Source organism: Phaethon lepturus, unplaced genomic scaffold (genome assembly GCF_000687285.1).
Source record: "Phaethon lepturus isolate BGI_N335 unplaced genomic scaffold, ASM68728v1 scaffold13834, whole genome shotgun sequence".
Taxonomy (NCBI): Eukaryota; Metazoa; Chordata; class Aves; order Phaethontiformes; family Phaethontidae; genus Phaethon; species Phaethon lepturus.
Window position 1 is genome coordinate 83258 of NW_010535618.1, and position 21364 is coordinate 104621.

Below are 21364 nucleotides of genomic sequence, written 5' to 3' on the forward strand. Positions count from 1 at the left end.
ATCTCATTTCTGCAGCCCAAAGTGCTGATGTCAGTCCAGCCTCAGTATTACTGCTCCTTACATTACCGTCGTGCAGTCTTTATGTATGAGGTGGTGCCTGCATTTTCCCTGCAACGCAAAATAGACTGTAGACAGGTGATAGAGGAAGCAACATCACTTGATTTTGCTGTAAAACAGTCAATCTCTACTAGGATTATTCACTACTTTCCAGTTAGAGGAAATATTTGGCCCCTTTGCACCACCTGGGAATGCCTGAGAATCTGATCCCACAGTTTCTGCCTGCCTTTGCAGTGTGTCCTGGCACCTTTAGAAAAGTGGCAGAAAATCCAGCTCATGTTTAATACTTACAGCTTAATTGGTGCAATGCTATATCATAGACACCCATGTATGCTGACATAGACATGCATGCATGTCAACAGCCTCCCAATTCATGCAGATGCTTATTGTACTCCTTCTCCACAGGGCTGCCTCATTTTAAGTGATGAGTTGAACCACACTTCTCTCGTTCTTGGTGCAAGGCTTTCAGGTGCTACTATTAGAATCTTCAAGCATAATAGTGAGTATTGAAGTTGGAAATATTTAGAGACAGAGTTGTTGACACCTCAAAGGCAAGAATGCTTCCTTTCAATGCTTGCTTTGCTGTTAGTTCCCAGATAATACTTTTGTCCAGGCAGAAGGATTAAGTGTTCAATATTATGAGTGATATCTGATGGGGAAAAATTAATAGTGTAATACTACAATTGCTGTTGTGGACGATTTGGATCATCAGGTTGGACCTTAATTTCAAAATCCAGAGTCTTAATCTCATTGCTGTCTTTTTAACATGCTGAATGACAGTGTGCCGTCATAAAGGTTTTATTGTTATTGTCCCTACAGTCAAAATAGTACAAACATACTTAGAAAAACATACACCATATTTCCTGTCTCTGTTTCTAGCAGGTTCAGTGCAACCACAGTTACATTAATGTGGCATTACTTTGACATGGTTACCCTGAATCCCCAGGGTAATACCAAAGGCACAGATGATTATATCAAGAACATCATCCCAAATATTTTTTGAAGTATACTTTTAGTATAGAAATCGCACATTAACTTTGAAATCATATAATTATCTTCTAAAATACTCAGGGTTTTTAACTTTTATTTAGTTAATGCTGCTGTGATTACTGCCAGAGACATTGTGACTAGTTTTGATGACAGGAGCTTGTTCTTTTCCCTTATTCCCTATTTCAATTCCCCTTTCCATACCCATTGCTGCCACCAGGCAATGACTGCAGCAGAGGTTAAGAAGCTAGAGAAGTAGTGAGGAATGAGAAAAGAGGTCTGATCACCTTTGTTAATAGCCAATATAGTCCTTTCTCTTTAAGTGCTGTGTTCAGCCCTGAGGTGAGCAAAAAATGAATTATGCATTTGCTGAAAAAGGCCTAAGGACCTGTTGGAATGAGAAGCACACTATAATTATAATATCAGATGTTGTTATAATTAATATCTATTCATAATTTGGGCAAGAAGCAATTTCTGAAGATCATTCAAGAATTAAAGATCATCTGAACCTGAATGTTTTTACAGAAGTAATTATTTCATAGATTAGCCTGTAACATACCCCAGCTTGGTTCACTTCCACAAATCTGGATATGTTAGGCATGGTTGCTATACCAATCTTTTCTCAACTTTTCCTTAGCTTGTTCAGTGCCTTATCCCATTCAAACTTAGGTTTGCAACATATCTTGCGGGGTGACCTCTCACTACCCAAATCCAAATATTCTCAGTCTCTCCACCTGTCTGTGTTGCATGCAGCCCACTAGTTTGTGTAGCTTCCCACAGCATTTCAAATACCATTCCAGCTTGTGGAGTGTATTATTCTCAACTGCTAAGGAAGCAGTGAAGACATCACTTGGAGCCGTCATTCTCGCTTCAAGGAATTTGGTCTCTAACCATCCCCCAGTATTTCATTCTGTTCCCAAGAACCTTATACCTAACCAGTCTGTGCTTGTGCTTATGATAAATTAAAGCTGATGTTCTTTTGAATAATGTGTGAACCTAAAAATAATAGTGACCTGTCCAAAAAGCACTAATCCAGCACTGGAAAATGTAGACAGTCCCTCTAAGGGTCTTGGCAAACAACAGTGGAAGCCCATCCAGGTTGCTTTGGAAAACCTCACTGCTTTCTAGATGAGAGATCTGATTTGCCAAAGTCAGTCTTGTATGCCATTTCTGAGACTTAACATTTTCAAAATGAAACTGTTGAAACTTACGCAAATACTGTTTGGAGTTTGAGTGTCAGTTTTTGTTATCGCAATTTTGTAGGGCTTGAGTCTTGACCTAAGTTGTATTTAGAGAGCACTTCATGTGAAGAAGCTTCACACATTCATGCTGTCTCTCGCAGCTCACTGAGTCCCTCAGTGTTAGTTCCATGTTTAGAAAGTTAGTTCTTTCAAATATTTCCTTAATCATACCCATGAGTTACAGATCACCAACAGCTTTTAAAATCACATATGCAGAAATGTATGTATGTGCCTTTTGCGTTGGAGAAAATAGGATGTGTGTTGAGGGAGGATAGCAGTAGAAAGTGTAATCTGGCAGAACTGCCTTTGTAGGATGCATAGTTTCACCCAAAGAGAGGTAGACAGCCTTCTCTGGATCTGTCAGGGGTAGTGCAATACAAGCCAGTACAGCAAATTAATTAAGGACACGCATAACCAAAACTTCCAGCTTGTGTTGGGAGTGTTCTTTTCAGTTAGGCAGGTGCTTGTTTTGTTAGATCAGAGCTGTGTCACTTATGCTCCCAGATTATCCTTCTTGGTAATGTGTGGACCTATAGCTTGTATACAGGCATGCACACACATGCCCAAATTGTCAGAGTATGTTAGTGCTGTCATTGTCATGCTTATGAACGGAGGAATTAAGCCGTTATCTATGTCATACTGCTTGATACAAAAGAAAGGTTCGTTATGCTGTATTGACCCTGTGGATGAACAGAAAACTTTGCACCTTGAGTTACCACTTGAAGATCTTTAATAAGCATTAATTTCAGCATTAGGTGGTAATGTGTTTTGTCTTACTTTTTAAAATCCTCCTCTGTATTCTAGTCGAAAAAGGCAATACCCTCTGCCTTTTCTTTCCAAGGACAGGGTATTGATGTATGTCACTTCATATAAGGAAATCAATGACCGTTTAAAGAGCTTGGCCCTGGGCATCAACCGGAGGATGTTACTGTGTCAAAGGCTTGGCTAGGGTCCTTTGATGAGCAGCTGGAACAATTCTCCAGCAAGGTGCAGAAACAAAGAATAAATCTCAGTCCTGTCCCAAAGAGAATTAGGGCTTAATGCGCATTTCATTCTTACTTGTTTGTATGGAGCCAAGTTGTGTGCTGGCATGAGTTGGCGCATCTCCTTTGGAGCTGTACCAAGTCACACACACATGCTGTTTGACCCAGTATTGCCCTACGCGAAAGACAATAGAAGAGGTGCCAGGCAGTACCACCACTAGTGCCCGAGACATGCTTTCTGTGCAGGAAAATCAAAATAAATCCAAATCAAGCAGCAGATTTTGAAATTACCCTTTTGATATTAGAATGCAGCATGAGAAAGCAAACCTTTTTCCGTGCTCCTTGTTGCTTACATCAGCCACTTTTGAAATGCTGTGTAATACCCTTGATAAAACTGCCTAGAACGTATTTACTTTGGCTCTGACTTCCTCGGTTGCACATGTGTTGTAGAGACACTGGGAGAAGGGTGAGGTGTGAATGTTTGTTGCAGTTATTATAAATGGTTATCAAAATGTGGAGGAATAATTATGTAACAATTTAGTGAAGCAATGATCTATTTTCTGAACCAGCTACTTCCTGAATATTATACAAAAAACACGCACAGGTGTGTGCTAGTAACCTTCCTTTCTGACAAGCTTGGCACTGTAAATCTCTGTCCCCTCCCTTTTTTCTCCCTCTTATGGAAAAAACATTTTTAAAAGACAAATTATAGGAAACATTGTTCTATGATAAAAATATTTCACAGAAAAGAGAGTAAAACCTGCCATTTTAAACTTGCAACTTGCAGATAAAGTACATTCATCTTTCAAAGGCTATGCTGTAGCTAATTCTGTAAAACTGTGTTGTTTTATTTCAAAGCATATAATCTGTAATATTGAATCTATTTGTCATTACTCAAAAGTAAATAACTGTGCTTATTTCATTAGTAAGAAGTAATCTCGACCTATTAGCTTAATTATGTATAATGTAATTCTTATTCTTACAAAAGTTAATCGAATTCTATTTCAATAAGTGGGTAGCTGTCCTAGGCATTGCACTGCTCACAAAAAATCTGAAGAGTTTTTCTAGAACTTTTCTAGAATAAAATTGTTAGACATCTATGCTTCTCCTAAGTAAAATAAAAGGCATCTGGATGTTTCTGCTTTTTGACAAAAACATTGCACAGGCGTATGAGAAGATTTTCAAACCTTAAAGTGAATAATAGAATAAAAATGTGCTGTGGACCTGTAAGTCCTTTTTTATTATAACGTAGGAATGTGCCATGCATCCTGCCTGCCAGTGAACAATCCTTTCTTTGTAAACAGAGAGGAATTTATAGGTCTGGACTGAGAGAAATTAAATGCACAGGCACACACCTACAGGTTATCTGTGTGAGAGAAATTTGGGAGAAAACTCCATTTCAGCTCTATAACTAAAAACTACTGAATGGGGCATTCCCTTCCTGTGGGCTCTCATTAACACTACTGCTAGTCTTCACCCTGCCAAGGTCACACCAGTATGCCACAGGGTATTTGGCCTGTAAGGGACTTTTTCTGTCCCAGGGACCTGTGAGTTTTTGTGGATGCTAGCAGCAAAACTCAGCTCCTTGGAGCCCCTGACCTGTGGAACGGATGTAGGGGATTGTTAATTTTTTTTTTTTTTTTTTTTTGGACCTGAGCAGTCCTAAATTTATGTAGTAGTGCTTTTAGTGGCCTAAAATCATCCTGACCTGCCCATAAAGCATCTACCTTTTGTCTCCCCTGCTGTGGTATGGGCACCATTCAAGTTACCATTTCCCAGGCAGTGATTTGTTTAGGAAGCTAGAAAAGAGCTGCATTTCCACACTTGAAATGCAGCCAGCAGCACAGTCCAACAACTAGTGTGCAGTGGGGAGAAGGTGGAAGGCTAAAACATCCCTGCCTCTGTGGCAGTAGTGGCCTGGCCTGGGTTAGTTTTGCACCAGAAGATGTCTGATGTCACCCTTACCAGGCCTGGGCTCCAGGGAGCCTCTCCCACCCTCCCCAAGTGACCAGTACAGGGTCCTTCAGCTCTGTGGAGGCTGCACTCTTGAATAATTTTATTTCCTGGCCCAGGGAGAAACTGACTTATAACCTGCTCTTTTTTATTTCTAACACAATCTTTTATTAATATCATATATTTCAAAGCACTTTTTCAGAACCTCTGAAATTTCTCTTGGTTAAATATTAGCCAAAATCCCTTGACCCTTCCAATAAAACTCTAAAAGCAAAACCAAATAGCTAACCATTAATCAGCTTGTGATTTTATCAAGGGTTTTGTCACAGCAATTCTGGATCTTATATTGGTATCAGGTGTAGCAGTTTTGGGTCTTATACTGGTATCAGGTAAAAAACTATCTTTGTTCATTCAGTGGACAGATGAGTGTATTACTAACTACATCCAAGTACATTCTGTTCATATCAGCCTGTATAAGAAGGTGCTGACAAGGCTCAGGATTTGTTTATTCTTTCTAATTCTACTGCATTTTCCCCATATAGCATCAAGCGATTCAGTTGCAGTCACATTTTCAGGTTTAGATTTGCAGTCTGTGGGAATGTCATGACTGCGCACAGAAATCAGGCCATGTGGAAAAAAGAATTCCAGTTCTCTTCATTGCAAGGGCACTTGAACACGCAATCAGAACAAGTGATACTACAAGGAGGGCAGACAATTGCAAGGCACAACCAAGCACCTTGGTTAGATGAAAGTCTGCCCTCTAATCTGGTGCTTGAATCCACATCTGAAATGGGAATCGCAGTAGTACATTCCTAGCTCCTCCTTATGCACCTTTTCAGTGTGTTGTGAAAGTAGTAAGGGGTTTTTTGGGTTGTCAGAAATGAGGTGGTTGATGACAGCAGTGTGTCATGCAGGTATGAGCTGTTCAGGTTTCCATACAAAATACAGTTTCCCACTTGGACAACAGTTGTGAATTTATGTTAATCCAACTCTGGCATTTCTACTCAGTCAAATTAATGCTTTGGAGTTCAGATATGTGTGCCATGAGGACATCTTAAAGACAAAACACAGCTACCTGGAGGAGTTGCAGTTAAGAACTGAAAGAACTTTTAGGCAGCAGAAGGCCCTCACCTTTCAGTGCAAAAAAGAAGGAAAGTAGAGAAAAAGGAAGTGGAAAACTGTAAGTGGTTGCCTTTAAGCAAGGAAGCAAATAAAATAGGGAGAAATGAAAGAGATAAGTGAACAGGTGAAAAGTAGCAAAAAATCTCTTTGGTTGCAAAAACCAAAGAGTTTGCAGTGGCTTAGTACAAGATGATTCCTTAATTTTTACTTTTATTTTTCCAAAGGTGTAAGTGGCCCTTGAATTTAAGAAAGGAGAGCAGTGTGATAGCCATTACAGAACAGGTTTAAAGGCACATAACTCACTAAGGTTTTGTCCTCCCTGAAGCCTCTGGCCACTATCAGAGACAAGATTATTGCACCAGATAGGTGGACCGCAGCCTAATCCAGTTTGGCATGTATTTCCCTGTGACACATACAGACGCTGCCGCAGAGAGGAGACTGGTATATCCTGCTCCTAGCATGCTGTGTCTGCATTTGCCCGCTCTGATTTGAGAAAGCCACGTCTGACTTGCCAAGTGAGAATAGGAAGCTTTCCTGAGAGAGTGCTCTTTACTTTCACAGATATATATATTTATTGAGGGGCAGGGAGGGGAGTCTCAGACTGTTACTGTGGCTGCAGTAATCGCCACTCCCACCGCCCCATTCCAAACGAAGATATTCAAAGCTGTGATTTCAGGGAAATTACTCTAAAGATGCTTTTGCTGTTCAGAGCTGTGTCAGCAGTCAGGGACTTTTCAAAGTCCAGTTTTCACTAGAATGAAAGTCACCTTCTACAGTCCTACAGTTACTATTTAGACCAACAATACCCTTGCGGTGGTTTCCCTTTGTTGCTTTAGGGATCTGCAAGGAGGGACGGCATTGGAGCTAGCCACTTGAGTCACCCATGAAAGGACAGTCACCAGATAAGGTACCAGTGGGGAGGAGAACTAGAGAGGAGGAGGCAGATGCTGCAGCAGATGCACTGCAGCAGGGGAGAGGAGACTGGATGGGAGGCTGAGAAGGGACGGGTAGCCACAGAGTCTGCACAAACTTGCATGAGAATGCGAAATGGGAGAAACTGAAAACAAGAGTGGCAAACACAAGGGGAAGGAAAGAAGAATGTGATAAGGGTTGTAGCAGCCTGTTTATTTTAATTAAAAAGGATTCAGCTGACATCATGCAGGAGATTTCCAGCCCACGCAGAGGAATGGTGATGACATCCCCAGCATTGCAATGTAAGGATGAGGGGTGGAGATGCCGTGTCTCCCTGTGAGGAGGCACTGAGCATTCCTGGGAGAGGGTAGAGGCCCCTCAGGAGCCTGGAGTCTCACCTGCACTGGAGGCAGCATGACACACAGCTGTCCACCCAGGTCCAGGCTCGCTTCGACCCACTGGCAGTTTGTGGTGGTGGTATTTCTGTTGAAGTAACTCTGAAGGATCACAAACAAGGATTATGCAAGTCTATATTAAATTCTAAAAAGCCTAAGAGATCCACTGTCCCCGCTTAGGAAACTTTATCCTCCATATCTAGTCAACATGCCATAGGGAGAAGGTGGAAAGTGAGACCAGGGTAGATTTGATTGTGCTTTGACTAACTAATCAAGTGAAATTCTTAACACCACCTCCTGGGCTGGTGAACGGTTGCTAGCCATTACTGCAGAAAAGCCTGGGCTGATGATGGTCCAACAAGGAAGGACAGTTGTTTTCCCCATAACTGGTTATTCAAGATGGACTTGTGCAACTCGTCATCTCAATGTCCCAGTGTTTCAGTCTAACTATGTTTAATGTGCCAGTAATTTGAAATCCAAAAGTCACCTGGGGTTACACTGTTGTTTCTCCTGGCATTCAGTATATCCCACTTTCTGCAAAGTCTAAGCACAAGCACATAGAGAGCATTGCATCTTCACTTTGAATAACAGAAGCAGCCTTTTGGGGGAAGAATAAAGGTAACAGATTTTCTCTTCGTCCCAATTGCCCTTTTCCAAATGAGGCACTACAAGCACAGAGTAAAAAGGTCAGTAAAATTCATTTGCACCTAAAAAAAATTATGTGTTGACTGTTGCAGGCCTCAGAAGGGTCACACATACATGATTTTCAGAAAGAAACGTCAAAACCTAAGTGAGATGGCCCTGATCCTGCAAACAGACATGTCCCTAGCCTGTACTCCAGCAGGACTATGTCATGTGTAAAGTCAGGCAAGTTCCTCCCTCAGAGAGGTTCTTCCCTATCTGTGGTCTCATGTTCGACACTAGTTTGGGCAAAGGAGCTATTCACACCCATTTATTTTTTAAACAACTCTATTTAATAGAGGTATATACATTTCACTTCTCTCTGTCCTCTCCTCTTTCCATTCTTTTTTTCATGTGGATGTGTGTTAAAACAACTGAATCTTCAAGCCATGCTTTTAGCTCAGAGGGCTGGGCAAACTGACTTTCCTGAAGTCTAGAACCAATGTGGACTGATATGTAAGCAGAATAGTGAAATGAAAGATTCTGTGTGATTCAGAGGAGGGTTTCAAAGGTCCCAAAAAGATTTAGATGGCAATGATGTCGGTAGAGAAATAATTCAGTGGAGAAAAGGGTGTGCCCGAATTCTACTTTGAGTGACTGGGTGAACTTTCTGTCATCCTGGGGAGTCCTTTAATGCTCAGAACTGAAAAGGATTTCTGAATATTATCTACTCAAAAGAAAAGAGAAGGTGAGCAGCTCTATTCTATGAAATATGCACGTGCTGCAAATGCTCAGCTGGGTTATAAATTCCCCTTCTAAAGCACCAAAGAACTTTTATTTCCTTGATTGCCATCTAGTGGAAAATGTGCTGTCTGCATTGCATTGTTCATAAGAGCATTTCCACCTCGGACCTCACTGGGCTGTGCAGATGGTTGCACCATTGAAATAAGGGGCAACTTACCGTGCATGTTTTGTGCTTTGTACATTATAGAAAGGTCTTGCTAGGTCAAGAGATTACATGGTAAGGTGTAGTGTAGCACAGGTGTTTCCGAGCAATTTCTCTTTCACCGACATCAGTAAGTGGTACTGGTAAGAGGTGAGGTATCAGGACGGAAGGGTTCAGGTCATAACCTGACCAACTCTCAAATGATAGGTTATTCATGATGGACAGTGACTGTGCACATGGGCTGCTTCCAGACAGGTGGAAACCAAACTATAGGTCAATATTAATACATCTAAGGTGTATTTTCTTCACTTAGGATAGTTGTATTTTACAGATTAGCCTTGTACTATTTTGGAAGGTTATAATATGTGTCCAGAGAAGGGCAACGAAGCTGGTGAGAGGTCTGGAGCACAAGTCTTATGAGGAGCGGCTGAGGGAACTGGGGTTGTTTAGTCTGGAGAAGAGGAGGCTGAGAGGAGACCTTATCGCTCTATACAACTACCTGAAAGGGGGTTGTGGCGACGAGGGTGTTGGCCTCTTCTCCCAAGTAACTAGCGATAGGACAAGAGGAAATGGCCTCAAGTTGCGCCAGGGGAGGTTTAGATTGGATATTAGGAAAAATTTCTTCACTGAGAGGGTGGTCAGGCATTGGAACAGGCTGCCCAGGGAGGTGGTGGAGTCGCCATCTCTGGAAGTGTTCAAGAAACGTGTGGATGTGGTGCTTCAGGACATGGTCTAGGGGACATGGTGGCGCTGGATTAATGGTTGGACTTGATGATCTTGAAGGTCCTTTCCAACCTAGTGTTTCTGTGATTCTGTAATATAACTGCATTAGGATGTGTTGCTGAAACAGTGGGGTTATATCATGAAAAAATGCTGTTGATTTTCTCAACCCACAATTTGAGCTGATCTGTAGTGTTCCTTGGGCTATTAGAGCCTCCGTAAGATGTTCTTTGAAAAATTTTGAAATGTTGATCCAGATTTCTGAAAAGTACCAGAATAACTCATTTTGAAGAGTGTTCATTCATGTGGAGAAACCAGAATGCTGGTTAGATTTCAACTCTGCATTGAGAGTCACAATTGGTTTGACCCTTATTCCTGTGATGTTTTTTCTTTCTTCTTCTGTGTTTTTCAAAACTTCAGTGACTTTTCTTCAAGAATTTTGTTAGACTACCCACATGCAGTCCTTGAGAAAGCAGCTCAGTTTCTAACATTGTTCCAGGCCTCCTTATATCAAAGTCCTGCCAGTCCTCCAAGCATTTTGGCACCAAATTAGTGTATTCAGGCCATGTGCTTGTATCCACTTGTCTCTCCCTGTCTCATCAACAATCTTTCACTCACTTTCCTTCTTGAGAAGGATGAGATTTCTCTTACTGCCATCCTGACGTGCTTCACGCAGCCCAATCCAAACCTTTGCTGAAGCGATGCACGTTATTCATGAGCCCATGGTGATGTTGGAAAGCAACCAAAAACTCACTATTCAGAAGCCTGGAGACATTATGAATGTCAGCAACCCATACAGGCAACTGCTGGCGATTAGCCTCAGTACTTAAGCAAAGTGGTTCACTTTTGCCTTTAAAAAAAAATGTATGCCAAGAATTTCTAGAAGTTTCCCAGATAAGGTGCATAACTGGAAGCGTTTTGTAACTCTCCTTGTCACTAGATTGCATTCAGGCAAATTAAATCAATCATTGGGTCTTGCCTACTAATAAAGGAAGTTTATCTTCAGGACACATTTTTTTAATGTTGTCTTTTTATGGATAGGAAAAAATAGTGCCCAGTAGAAAATCAAAAGTTCTTTAGAAAAATCTTTGCTAATATTTTTCCTTCCTTCTTTTTCTTATTTTTAAATAAAGATATGCAGAGCCTTGAGAAGTTGCTGAGGGATGCAATAATATATGGGCAGCCTCGAAACCGCAGAGCATGGAGAAAAATTATCATCCTTGTGGAGGGCATTTACAGGTATGATTGTGTTTTAGAAACGTGAGTACATTTTATCATTTCTGAGGACAGAATGATATGTTGAGTGAAGCAAACATTAGGTATCTGAGAGAAATCTTAATGACGGTGGAGGTTATAATAACATTCTGTGATCTTAGAAATATGTTGATTTCCATTATGTCTGTCTGAGCCCTGGTGTAACTTGCTCCAGTTAGATCCTGTGCATTGTTCTGAATGTTGATTTAGCAAATCGCAGTGGAGTGGGAGATGTACTGTGAGAGCAAGACAGATCATCAGTGGGCGTATGTTGTCACAGATGTGATAAAATTCATGGAGCTATAGTAGGTGAGGAGTTTTGCTAAGTGAGTAAGCAGAGTTTTCCAGAGTTGTTTGTTATGCACGGGCAGATCAAAAGACATCTATACAGAACTAATTAAGTTTTGCATGCCCAGTTCTTACCCAGCTGTTGGAATCTAAAATCTCAAGCTAAACGTAGGCCAAGTGATATCAGCACCTTTCTAGTAGTTAGTGCTGGGTATAATGGACTCACACTTTAACAGGAAAAACAATTTAAAAACTGGCTTTCAAAGAATTATATAGTGGTATTTCATGTAGCCCCGGTCCCTGGAGGTATTTGAATGAGAGAAGTGCCTTTGAGAATCCATCAGGTAATGTCAGCATCAATAATACCATGTAATTATGGAGCATCCTAGTCAGATAGCTCAGGTTCACTGGTGTGGTACACCTTACACCCAACCAGAAAGACAAATCATCACTAGAGTATGTAGCAAAGCAGAGGCACCAGCCAGGCTCACCATCCTGGGCTTCATCCTGGCAACAACTCAAGTCAGGAGAAGGTTGCTGGAGGGGCAGCCATGGGGCTGGTGGACAGCATGGATGGGGAGCTACTGATGGGCAAAGAGCTGGAGCAGGAAGAGGTAGAGATCGTGAAGAGGAGGGAAGGGCTGAAGAAGCAGGGACCTGGACAGTAAGAGGGTTTGCAGGAATCTAGGTAAGGCTACTGATGACAAGAAGCAGGAGGACAGTTTTGGGATTAGTGACACCCGCACCAGAGAGAAGAGAACCAGAACCACTCATTCACAGGACATGACATGGTTTATGAAAGCAACGTTAAACTTTATATGTAGGGATTATATCATGTGTTGCTGAAATACAGCCAGTCTGGATGGGCAGTTGCTTATGCCATTTTGTTGAGAAATCCTAGCATAGTTGAGCTGATTAGCTTTTTTCATAAGAAGTCTTTTACAATCTCATGTCATCACAATTTCATAGCTGTCAGTGCTTTCTTTTTACCTAACATTTTCCATCTGCAAAGAGAACAAATGAGTCCTTAACTAAACACCTGTCACTCAGAGCTGAAACAGGTCAGCAGCAGATCAGCTGATCCAAAGCAGGCTGAACATCTCCTTTCAACCAGAATAAACAGAGCAAAACTGCAAATAAACATAGCTTGGCACTACTAAAAGAAAGCTCAGATTTAAGGACTTTGATCATACAGAAATTAAGTGGACCACCAACATTTTACTGACAAATATCTCTATCGGTCACACGGCCTGCAGAAAATGCTCCAGCTGAGCTTTGTTCACTTTTAAATCCTTTACCCTGGATATTGACCACTAGGGAGCAAGAAGGTAGACTGGTGACACAGAAGCATAGATCAGTCCAAGCAGTGGGACAAACCCACTATCAGATATTTGCAACTATAATAACTACAACTATATTTCCAGATATATATTTGATACGGTGTTCTTCTCTAGTTTTCAGTTCATTTTCAGAGAAGTTTTTATTCTCCAAAGTTCGAAGAACTTTCTGTTGGTATGCAAAATAAAAACATGTTAAACGTCAGAGAACCTCACTAAAAAGGAACTGTAAAGTTCTTTCAACTTCATAACGGCTAAACAATGTTAACACCACTTGTGCCCTGAGTGTCTATGCGTGTGAAAGGCATAAAGGAAAAAAAAAAAACAAAGCTCAGCGCTCTAATAGTGTCTCATTGGAACTAGCCCTAGCAGTAGCTAGGTTAGTTGGTTGGTTAGTTGTTTCATAGTCTAAGCAAATCAGAAATTGAAGATTGTGGTTTGGTTGCAAAGCAAGTCTGCTCTGACTTGAGGGAGAATACCACCACACCCCACCCGGGTTGTATCCCTGCTACCAGTGCCAACCCGAGATGCAGGCAGTGGATCTGTCATTACAGCACTGCTGGGAACAGACTCACAGGCCATGTAGTCTAATCCAATAAGTAGCTAATAACATTTCATATGCAAAAGAAAAGCTGGAGAAAGACATATTAGAAATACTCTTACTTTTTTTGTGTGTGCATGTTCTTTCCTTTCTTGGACCATGATTTTGTAAAGAGACTAAACTTTTCCAACCCTACATTGGCTAATGTTAGTTTTCCTGAAGAATTGCCAGATGCCAAATTAACATTCATCTAGAGGGTTTAAGAGGAGGTAGAGTGTTGTTAAAGTATTCTTCTTACAATAGTTAATACTGCCTTTTTTTTTTTTTTTTTTCTTTTCTTAAAGGACTTGTTATGCTTCAGGGACAACTAATATAGAATTTAAATAACTTGGTCAGAGCCATTCTCCAAGTTAAAATATCTTGACTTGCAAGTTTGGCTTGGCAAATTTTTACAGAAATGTGTTTTCCAGAGAAGCAAAAGAAACATTAAGTTTTCCTTCTTTAAAAAAATACTGTTATATGGGACACCATAGTCTTAGTATGGTGAAGTTGATGGTATGGAAAAAAAAATTGCCTTCTGTTTCCATTAGGATTGTGTGAAACTGTGCATAAGCCCTGGCTTACCAGCTTGGCAAAATTTGAAAAAGGTCATTGTTAGCCAACATGAGCATTTCTGGAAATTGGACTTGTGTTTGAAACCATAAGCTGCAGATTTTGCTTGGTTACAACTGAAGGCAGAATTGGCCCCTCAATTTGGGAAACACGCAAGCTACATGTCAAATAAATAGCAATAAGTATGTGTTTGTTTGCTTTTTAATGTCTCTATTATCTTAAAAAAAAAAAAAAAAAACATCAGAAGTAAATGTAACTAATAGTGAAAGCTGGTTCTTAACTTGGACTAGCCTAGAAGCAAATATATTCCATTTGCGTTCCAAACTGAGAGAGACCATCTAGCCATCAATCTTCAGTAAAAAAGCATGAACAAGTTTTTGCGGTGTCCAGGGCACAAGTTAAACTGACTTGCTAAATCATATTTCTATTATTTAAATTCCAGATAATGTTTTCCTTGGCTTCTACTATTTCCAGTTCAGGATTAATCAGTTACTGTGTCCTTACACGGTTTGTGGTAGGCTTCTGCTCTCTTGCACACATGTTTACCTAGGAGTCAGATAGGCCAAGGCCCAGCGCAGGAGTTACGGGGCACCAGCAACCGATCAAACCAGATTGGTTTTCATTTGTTTTTCCCCTGCTTTTAATTTAATTGGGGTGTTTTCCCTTCCAGCTCAGAAAATAGCTCTCTGATCAGTTAGATACTGTCCAGTGCCTTTTCATGTGCATTAGAAGTTCCTTGGGATTCAATGCCAATACCATAGGAAATTTATCAGAGTTATTTTTTATTTCCTGGGATTAAGTGACTGGACTTTCAGAAAAGAATGGGGTAACATTTAATGTCTTTGGCCAGGGACCAGCATTAAAGGTTAACATTTCTATCATTTCAGTGTATGGAGTTGTATTTCAGGGCAGGGTTGGAAGGTTTCCTGAAAACTATTGCTCTAAACTACAAAACAGAGATTGTTGTATGAATATGCAGTAAGAAAACTACACCTAATGTAAACATCAAAAATGGATTGCATACGTCTTGGAAGTAACAGGTCACGAAAGGAGGGATTTTCCCAATTACAAACTAGCCTGAAAGGGGAACAGGTAAAACTTTCAAATGTTGAAAGGATAGTGGTACTATAGGGCATGTTTAGAGACTTTGAGTGAAGCAGCTATGAAAAAGATAGTAGGTTGAATATCAGTAAATTAATTTTCCGGACAGAAAAAGAAATTGAAACTGTGGTACCATAGTAGGATGTAGAAAATTGTTTTCAAGATAAACTGGACAAAAGCTGTTAGTATCGTGTCAAGAGTGAGCCGGTGTTCCAAACGAAGTGACCAGCATGAGTGCACACCTCCTGTCTCTCAAAGTACCTGGCTCCACAACTCATCAGTTGCATCAGGAAGAATCTCAGTGGTTTGGTAGGGACTGAATCAAGCTTCAAAATTCAGTGATCCTAAAATTTTGGATTATCTCCTCACATCTGGAAGTAAATTCAAACTCAGTGTGTACTGAAGCAAGCTTTTGTCCCCACTCACCAAACAAGGGAGATGAGGGTCAGCTGTAATCTAGAAGTTTTACATCCCTGGCACCAAGCTAATAACTTTTGCTACAAGACAGAATGTAATACCACGTAATGAGAACATCTCGCCTCGGCAGAGCCAGCTTATGTTCGTCTGCTTCCCACTTTTTAGATGTGCTCTGTGTGCTTGAGCATATCTGGAAACAGATCAATAGCTTTGTAAGAGTGACACAACCAGACTGCGACAGAATGACTACAGTTCATTTCTGGCTTTCTGGTTTAAACTCAGTCGACATCAATATTTACTGAAGGATTCAGTAAACTTTCAATTTGGGCTACCCAAGGGTTTATGTGAAGTGAGCTTTATCTTGGAGCAATTCTAAACAGAGCGGTGTTCATATCACAAACCATCTCCCAGGGTCAAAAGAGAGACCAAGAGCAGAGTAGGCAGCAAAAGAGCTCTCATCTCTGCCGTCAGGAGAGCTGCGGCCTGTTTGAATGGCGTCACAGAAAACATCTATGAAACCAGCAGCGCTTTATCTACTCCACGGATGCTTCAAGGCCACGTTAGGGTCTCTGTCAACTATAGTAACATTTATGTCAGCCAGCATCTTTCAAGAGGAGTAAATCACCACTGAAACTGAATACAAGTGCCTTGTTTTGCTAAACAGCTTGGAGTTCAAAGAGAAATCTCCTGGTCATACATACAAGTAAGAAAAGTTTTCATTAAATTCTCTTATTGGTTAAATCTTGCAACAGCCATGTACCAGCTCTGTGTATTCTGGGATTCAGCGACAACTTTGCTTCCATGCCACAAATATGCAGCAAATCAAGCTCTGTATTTTTAATTTACCATTTTTACTCTTGTCTTTTTGAAGACAAATGCTGTCAGTCCCATCTGAATCTCTGTGAGCCACCAAGCCTGATGATGTCCATGTAAATGTGGAAAAAATGTTATTATCCTTTTCTGCCTAGCTGGTCTACCCAAGTATCGCTGGAAGGTGGAGGGTGGATTTCCCAATCGCTCCCCTCTGTAGAGGTGCTCCGCTCTCTGACCATATAGCCAACCTGCAGGCTGACCCAACACAGCCGAAAGCTGTCGTCCCCAGCACATACGATGCTGCATGCCCAAGCACACCCAGTGGCTCAGTATAATTTTTAGCTGAATAATGCTTTGACTCTGGGCTATGTGAAGACTGTGGGCTCTGCCCTTGCATTCATTAGGAAAATAGCTGTGGTGGTTCAAGTTGCTTCTGCCCCAGCTGCCAAATGCTATTTGGGAAAAGTGAGAAAACTGAGTCCTCAGGAACTTGTACTACAAGCCCACCCTTCTTTGCTGCAAGAGACCATGTGCCGATACACAGCCCCAAAGTTGCCTCTTTTATGGCTGGGCAGAACAGAAGGGCAAGATTTGACAGCAGTCACCTGACAGCCAAAAATATGCCTCCAGGCACACACAGTCAGGCTCTCTGAACCTCCCGGTACGAACAGCACAGGCAACCCTTGTCCATGGCTTCTCCCCTGTGCTGTTCTATCAAATTAATGCAGACTTGCCTATGGGTAGGTCTCCTTCAAAACTGGAGACCAAGCTGTTTCCAAGTTTACTCAGGAGACCTTAGGATGAAGAAGAACTGAAGTTGTCAGAAATTTCCCAAGTGCTAAAAGCACATCCTGCCCCTTTTGTGGTACCAAACTTCCAGCTGCATACTGCAGCTAGAGTGGCAATAAAACAATCTGTGAAAGCCAGGATCTAAAAATTGCCAAGAAGTTGTGTTGATTGCACTGCTCTTTCGTACATGCTATTTGGGAACAAACTTGACATTTCTGCTTGCCTGAAACTCTTGTAGCATTTGCAATTGGATACACCTTAGCCGCAGGCCTCAGCCACAGAGCACTGGTTTTCCTGGCACGCAGCGTGCTCAGTTTGTATTTGTTAGGAAGTATTTAGCATTTAAAAACCTACTCACTAGAGCCACTGGAAGATAACACGCTTAACTCGTTATGAAATGAGCATATCCAAGTATAGCTGTAGTCATCTCACAAAGGGTTTAAAGATATAATAGTCTTCACAGCAATACTATTGATACTTCCTCATCATGGGATTAGAGTGCATTTCTTATTTATCTCCCTGGGCTTTCATCTTGCTGTACACCTCTGTGCCTTCTAACTTACTGACGGGTTTACCGACAATACCAATACAAAAGATTTATCATCTTTTCTTATTTCTACAGATCTCAATACACCATTAGTGCAAGTTCAGAATATTTCTTTTTTCTGCATGGTGTAAGAACGTAAAAAGAAAAAGAATGGAAACTTTTTCCTTTTGAGTACTAGGTGGCAGGCTACCTTTCCTCACAAGTATGTATTTGGAGCAGCAATTGGCAAGAGTGGATCTGAGCTCCCTTTTCTAATTCCCGATTCTGTCCACTCTGAAGACTGGGGCTGCTTAGCATTATGGCACCATCTGTGCATTTCATGCGGGCCATCCCCTGCGTATGTTAGCCCCAACTCCTCTGCACTGGAGTAATTTGCTCTAGAGCTGTTACCCTCAAATATTGCCACAGCAGCTGTTGATGAAGTAAGCAAGGACTAGACCAAATTTTTGCAGTTCCTTATAAATCATTACAATATCTGTTTTGTAGTGAATTGTAACGTGCTGCTCTGGGTAAGTATCTCCCTCTCGCTTTATACCTTTCCTTCTCTTTTCTGGCACGTTGAAAATTTGCAAATGTTCGAAGACTTTTTGACTGGTTTTGATTGTTTGAATTCTAAAACTGTTGGACTGTTTTATACTGACCTGCAGATGGGAAAGCATTGCAATTTTTCTTTGAACTGCAAATACAAATTGGGCTTCCAGAAGATCTTTCATGGGCTAAGGCAATTAATGCCTGTATTTTCTGGCAGTATCTTAAAGAGAAAGGGAATACAGGATTTCTTGTTTACCCATGATTCTGTCCGTCCGCAGCATGGAAGGGTCCATTGTGCGCCTGCCAGAGATAGTCTCCTTGAAGAAGAAATACAAAGCCTACCTCTACTTGGACGAAGCTCACAGCATTGGTGCAGTGGGAGCAACGGGCCGAGGAGTTGTGGAGTACTTCGGTATGAGTCCTGATGATGTTGACGTATTAATGGGAACGTTCACAAAGAGCTTTGGCGCAGCTGGAGGATACATAGCTGGCAAAAAGGTAAAAGGAAAACACAAATATTTTAGCATCAAGAAAGGAGGGGAAGTACCTTCTTATTACATATGATATATTGCATTATCTTTTCACATACACTGCTTTACAGGAGCACTATTATAAAGTTAGTACCATTTTTGTCTGGATCCCAAATGCACATTAAACAGTCAGACTTTCTTATTTTTGTCTCATGTTCACATTATGTAACTTGCTTGGGTTGGGTATTTCTGTGCCACCCTGATGATTGTTGTTTTTCTTGGAAATGTTTAGACACGTTGTGGTTTGCTAAATATACTTCACTACATTAATTTGCATGCAGACTGCTTGTTACTTGTTTCACATTTGTAAACAGTGTGTGGAGCAATATTGAGAGATTAAAGCCACAGTTTCATCCACTGATAATAAAATTCCTAAACAGTTGTGGGTAGTCATAGTTGCATTTTTTAGGAGGATGGAGAAAGAGGGTTACTGAGGGCCTTTTGCAACAGTAAAATCAGTGTCCTCAGTTGCTCTGCGTACATTAACAAAACAACCTCTTGCTGACAACAGATGTCCACAAAAAGTAGAGCTGAGCTTGTTTTAACTGGGGGTGTAGAAGAAGAGAAAGCATAATCAGCACCATTGTGAAATGTCGTCGGTTTTGTTGCTTGACAGAGATATAAAGTCATTGCTGATTAATTTACCCTTTTCATACCCTGCTGAATATATTTCTTAAGTAGTTTGCTGAATGAGTAGGAAGCCTGTTTAGACAGCTCATATGGTTGTTGTCAGGATAACATTAATAAGGGTAGCACTTGAGTAGAATAAAAGGGTTATAAGAAAGTATAAAATGTATAATTCTTACTGTCTTTTTTGGTCTTGCCCCTGGAGATCTTAAAAACAGGCTATCATAATACATCAAGAATAAATTTTCTTTGTTTCCTTTGTTTCCTGAATTTGTATTTGAAGCTTTAACTTTTCTCAAAGACAATGTGGCTAATGTAGCTAGAAATTATAGGAAGCCTAGACCTGTGAAAAGCAGTCTGAAGTAATTCATCATCTAATCCTTGGAAATTTGCTTAAATGAAAGTGGGTCACTCTTGTCACGCCTGTGCATATCACTAAGCTTTGCCTCAGGCTTCACAAACTTTGCCTTGGTGGCAGCTACTCACTCAACACACTTAGCACACTTACATTAATTTCTGCAGCCAAAACCTCACTGTGGCACTGTTTATTCTCCATCAGCTAGAGCACAAAAGCCTTCTCAGCTATTTGATCAAACCTTGAGGATTACAACTGCAATATAACAATGCATAACCCGTATAAGGTTAGGTAAATCTTTATCCTTAGCATTGGAGTTACCACATAGACTCATACAGCTTTTTTGGCAATAATTTGAGTTACTCTCTTTGGGTTTTTTTCCCTAGTGATATTTTTTTATCAACGGCATTTTTCAAAGAGGCCTCATCCCTTTCTCACTAACATGCATTCAGCTTTTAGTCTGGCAGCTGTTACTCTGATATTTGGCACTGGGAGGTATAACCTGTCATAACAACGATGGTGTTAATCAAGTGCTGAATTCCTACAGGGTCCTTGGATTCAGGAGAGTTACTGGTGCTGTAGACATGCAGTACAGTACATCGATGCTTTTTCTAGGAGCACATATTGTGCTTTTAGTTATACAACGAAATGTTAAAGCAACTATACCAAGTCTAACGTGACCGTCCCTGTCACAACGGTGGAAAGTTTCAGTTGAAAGAAATTTATATGCTAATAGCCAAAGATAGATCCCAGTAAGGTTGCTTTTCCTGGGCTAAGTCTTGTGGCAGGGGAACTATACTGCTGTCATGTAGGCTTTGCTTCATTCCCAGAGAGAAACTGAGCAGTGTTTTAAGTGCAGCTGTTCATTGGTCTTTAAATGATTTTGGCTCCTTTATGATAAGTCTTAGCACAGAAGTAAACATTATTCTGTTCCAGACTTTTGTTTCAGCTGTAATTTGCACCTGCCTGATGTTTCTTCAGGCCATGTATTAACAGTAGCAGCCAAGAAAGCAAACCAATAACTGTTGAAACGTACTCTTCCTTTTGCATGTTCTCACTCCTGCAGTAGTTAAGAGGGAGATCTGCTCTTTGGCCAGCTCAAAGCTCATTCATGCTTTGTTTTGCTTGTGTAAGGACCTTGTGGACTTTTTACGAACTCATTCTCACAGCGCTGTGTACGCCACATCTATGTGTCCACCCGTAGCAGAGCAAATCATCAGGGCAATGAAATGCCTCATGGGACTAGACGGAACAACACAAGGTAAGCCACCTTCTTTAACTTCACTTATTTCAATTACTACCAGAGCATCTACTGTGTACAGGTGCACACAAAATGTCATCCAGCAGCAAAGTAGTATGGTAATGCAATGCAAAGGAAATAATTCTTACTGTAAAATGAATATCCAAATTATCATACTTCTAAGTACTACCAGCTCTATTTCTTTTTCCACACTCATCCACATGCAGCAGGGATGGAAATATTCTGGAATTCTGGCTCTATAGTTACCAGCCCACTCTGCTTTGCAGCAACAAATAGAAGTACATGAATTGCCCTTTTATTAGATTGTCTGACTTTGTTGAAGGGGTTCATAAGAACATGCCTTCATTTATGGGCTAGATGCTGTCAGTTTAGCTTCTTTGTAAGTGTGAAACTTCAAAATGGCAAGCCACTCAAGCATGGTGCA

General features: G+C 40.9%; 1 protein-coding gene across 1 annotated transcript in view; it reads left to right on the plus strand.

The window, feature by feature from the left end:
• The window catches only part of SPTLC3 (serine palmitoyltransferase, long chain base subunit 3), an 85118-nt gene that overhangs the window by 47418 nt on the left and 16336 nt on the right, over positions 1–21364 (plus strand). The window contains exons 6-9 of the mRNA XM_010285903.1: positions 463–556; positions 11071–11176; positions 18446–18665; positions 20814–20940. Of these exons, the coding sequence (XP_010284205.1) occupies positions 463–556; positions 11071–11176; positions 18446–18665; positions 20814–20940 (547 nt within the window). The remainder of the gene's footprint in view (positions 1–462; positions 557–11070; positions 11177–18445; positions 18666–20813; positions 20941–21364) is intronic.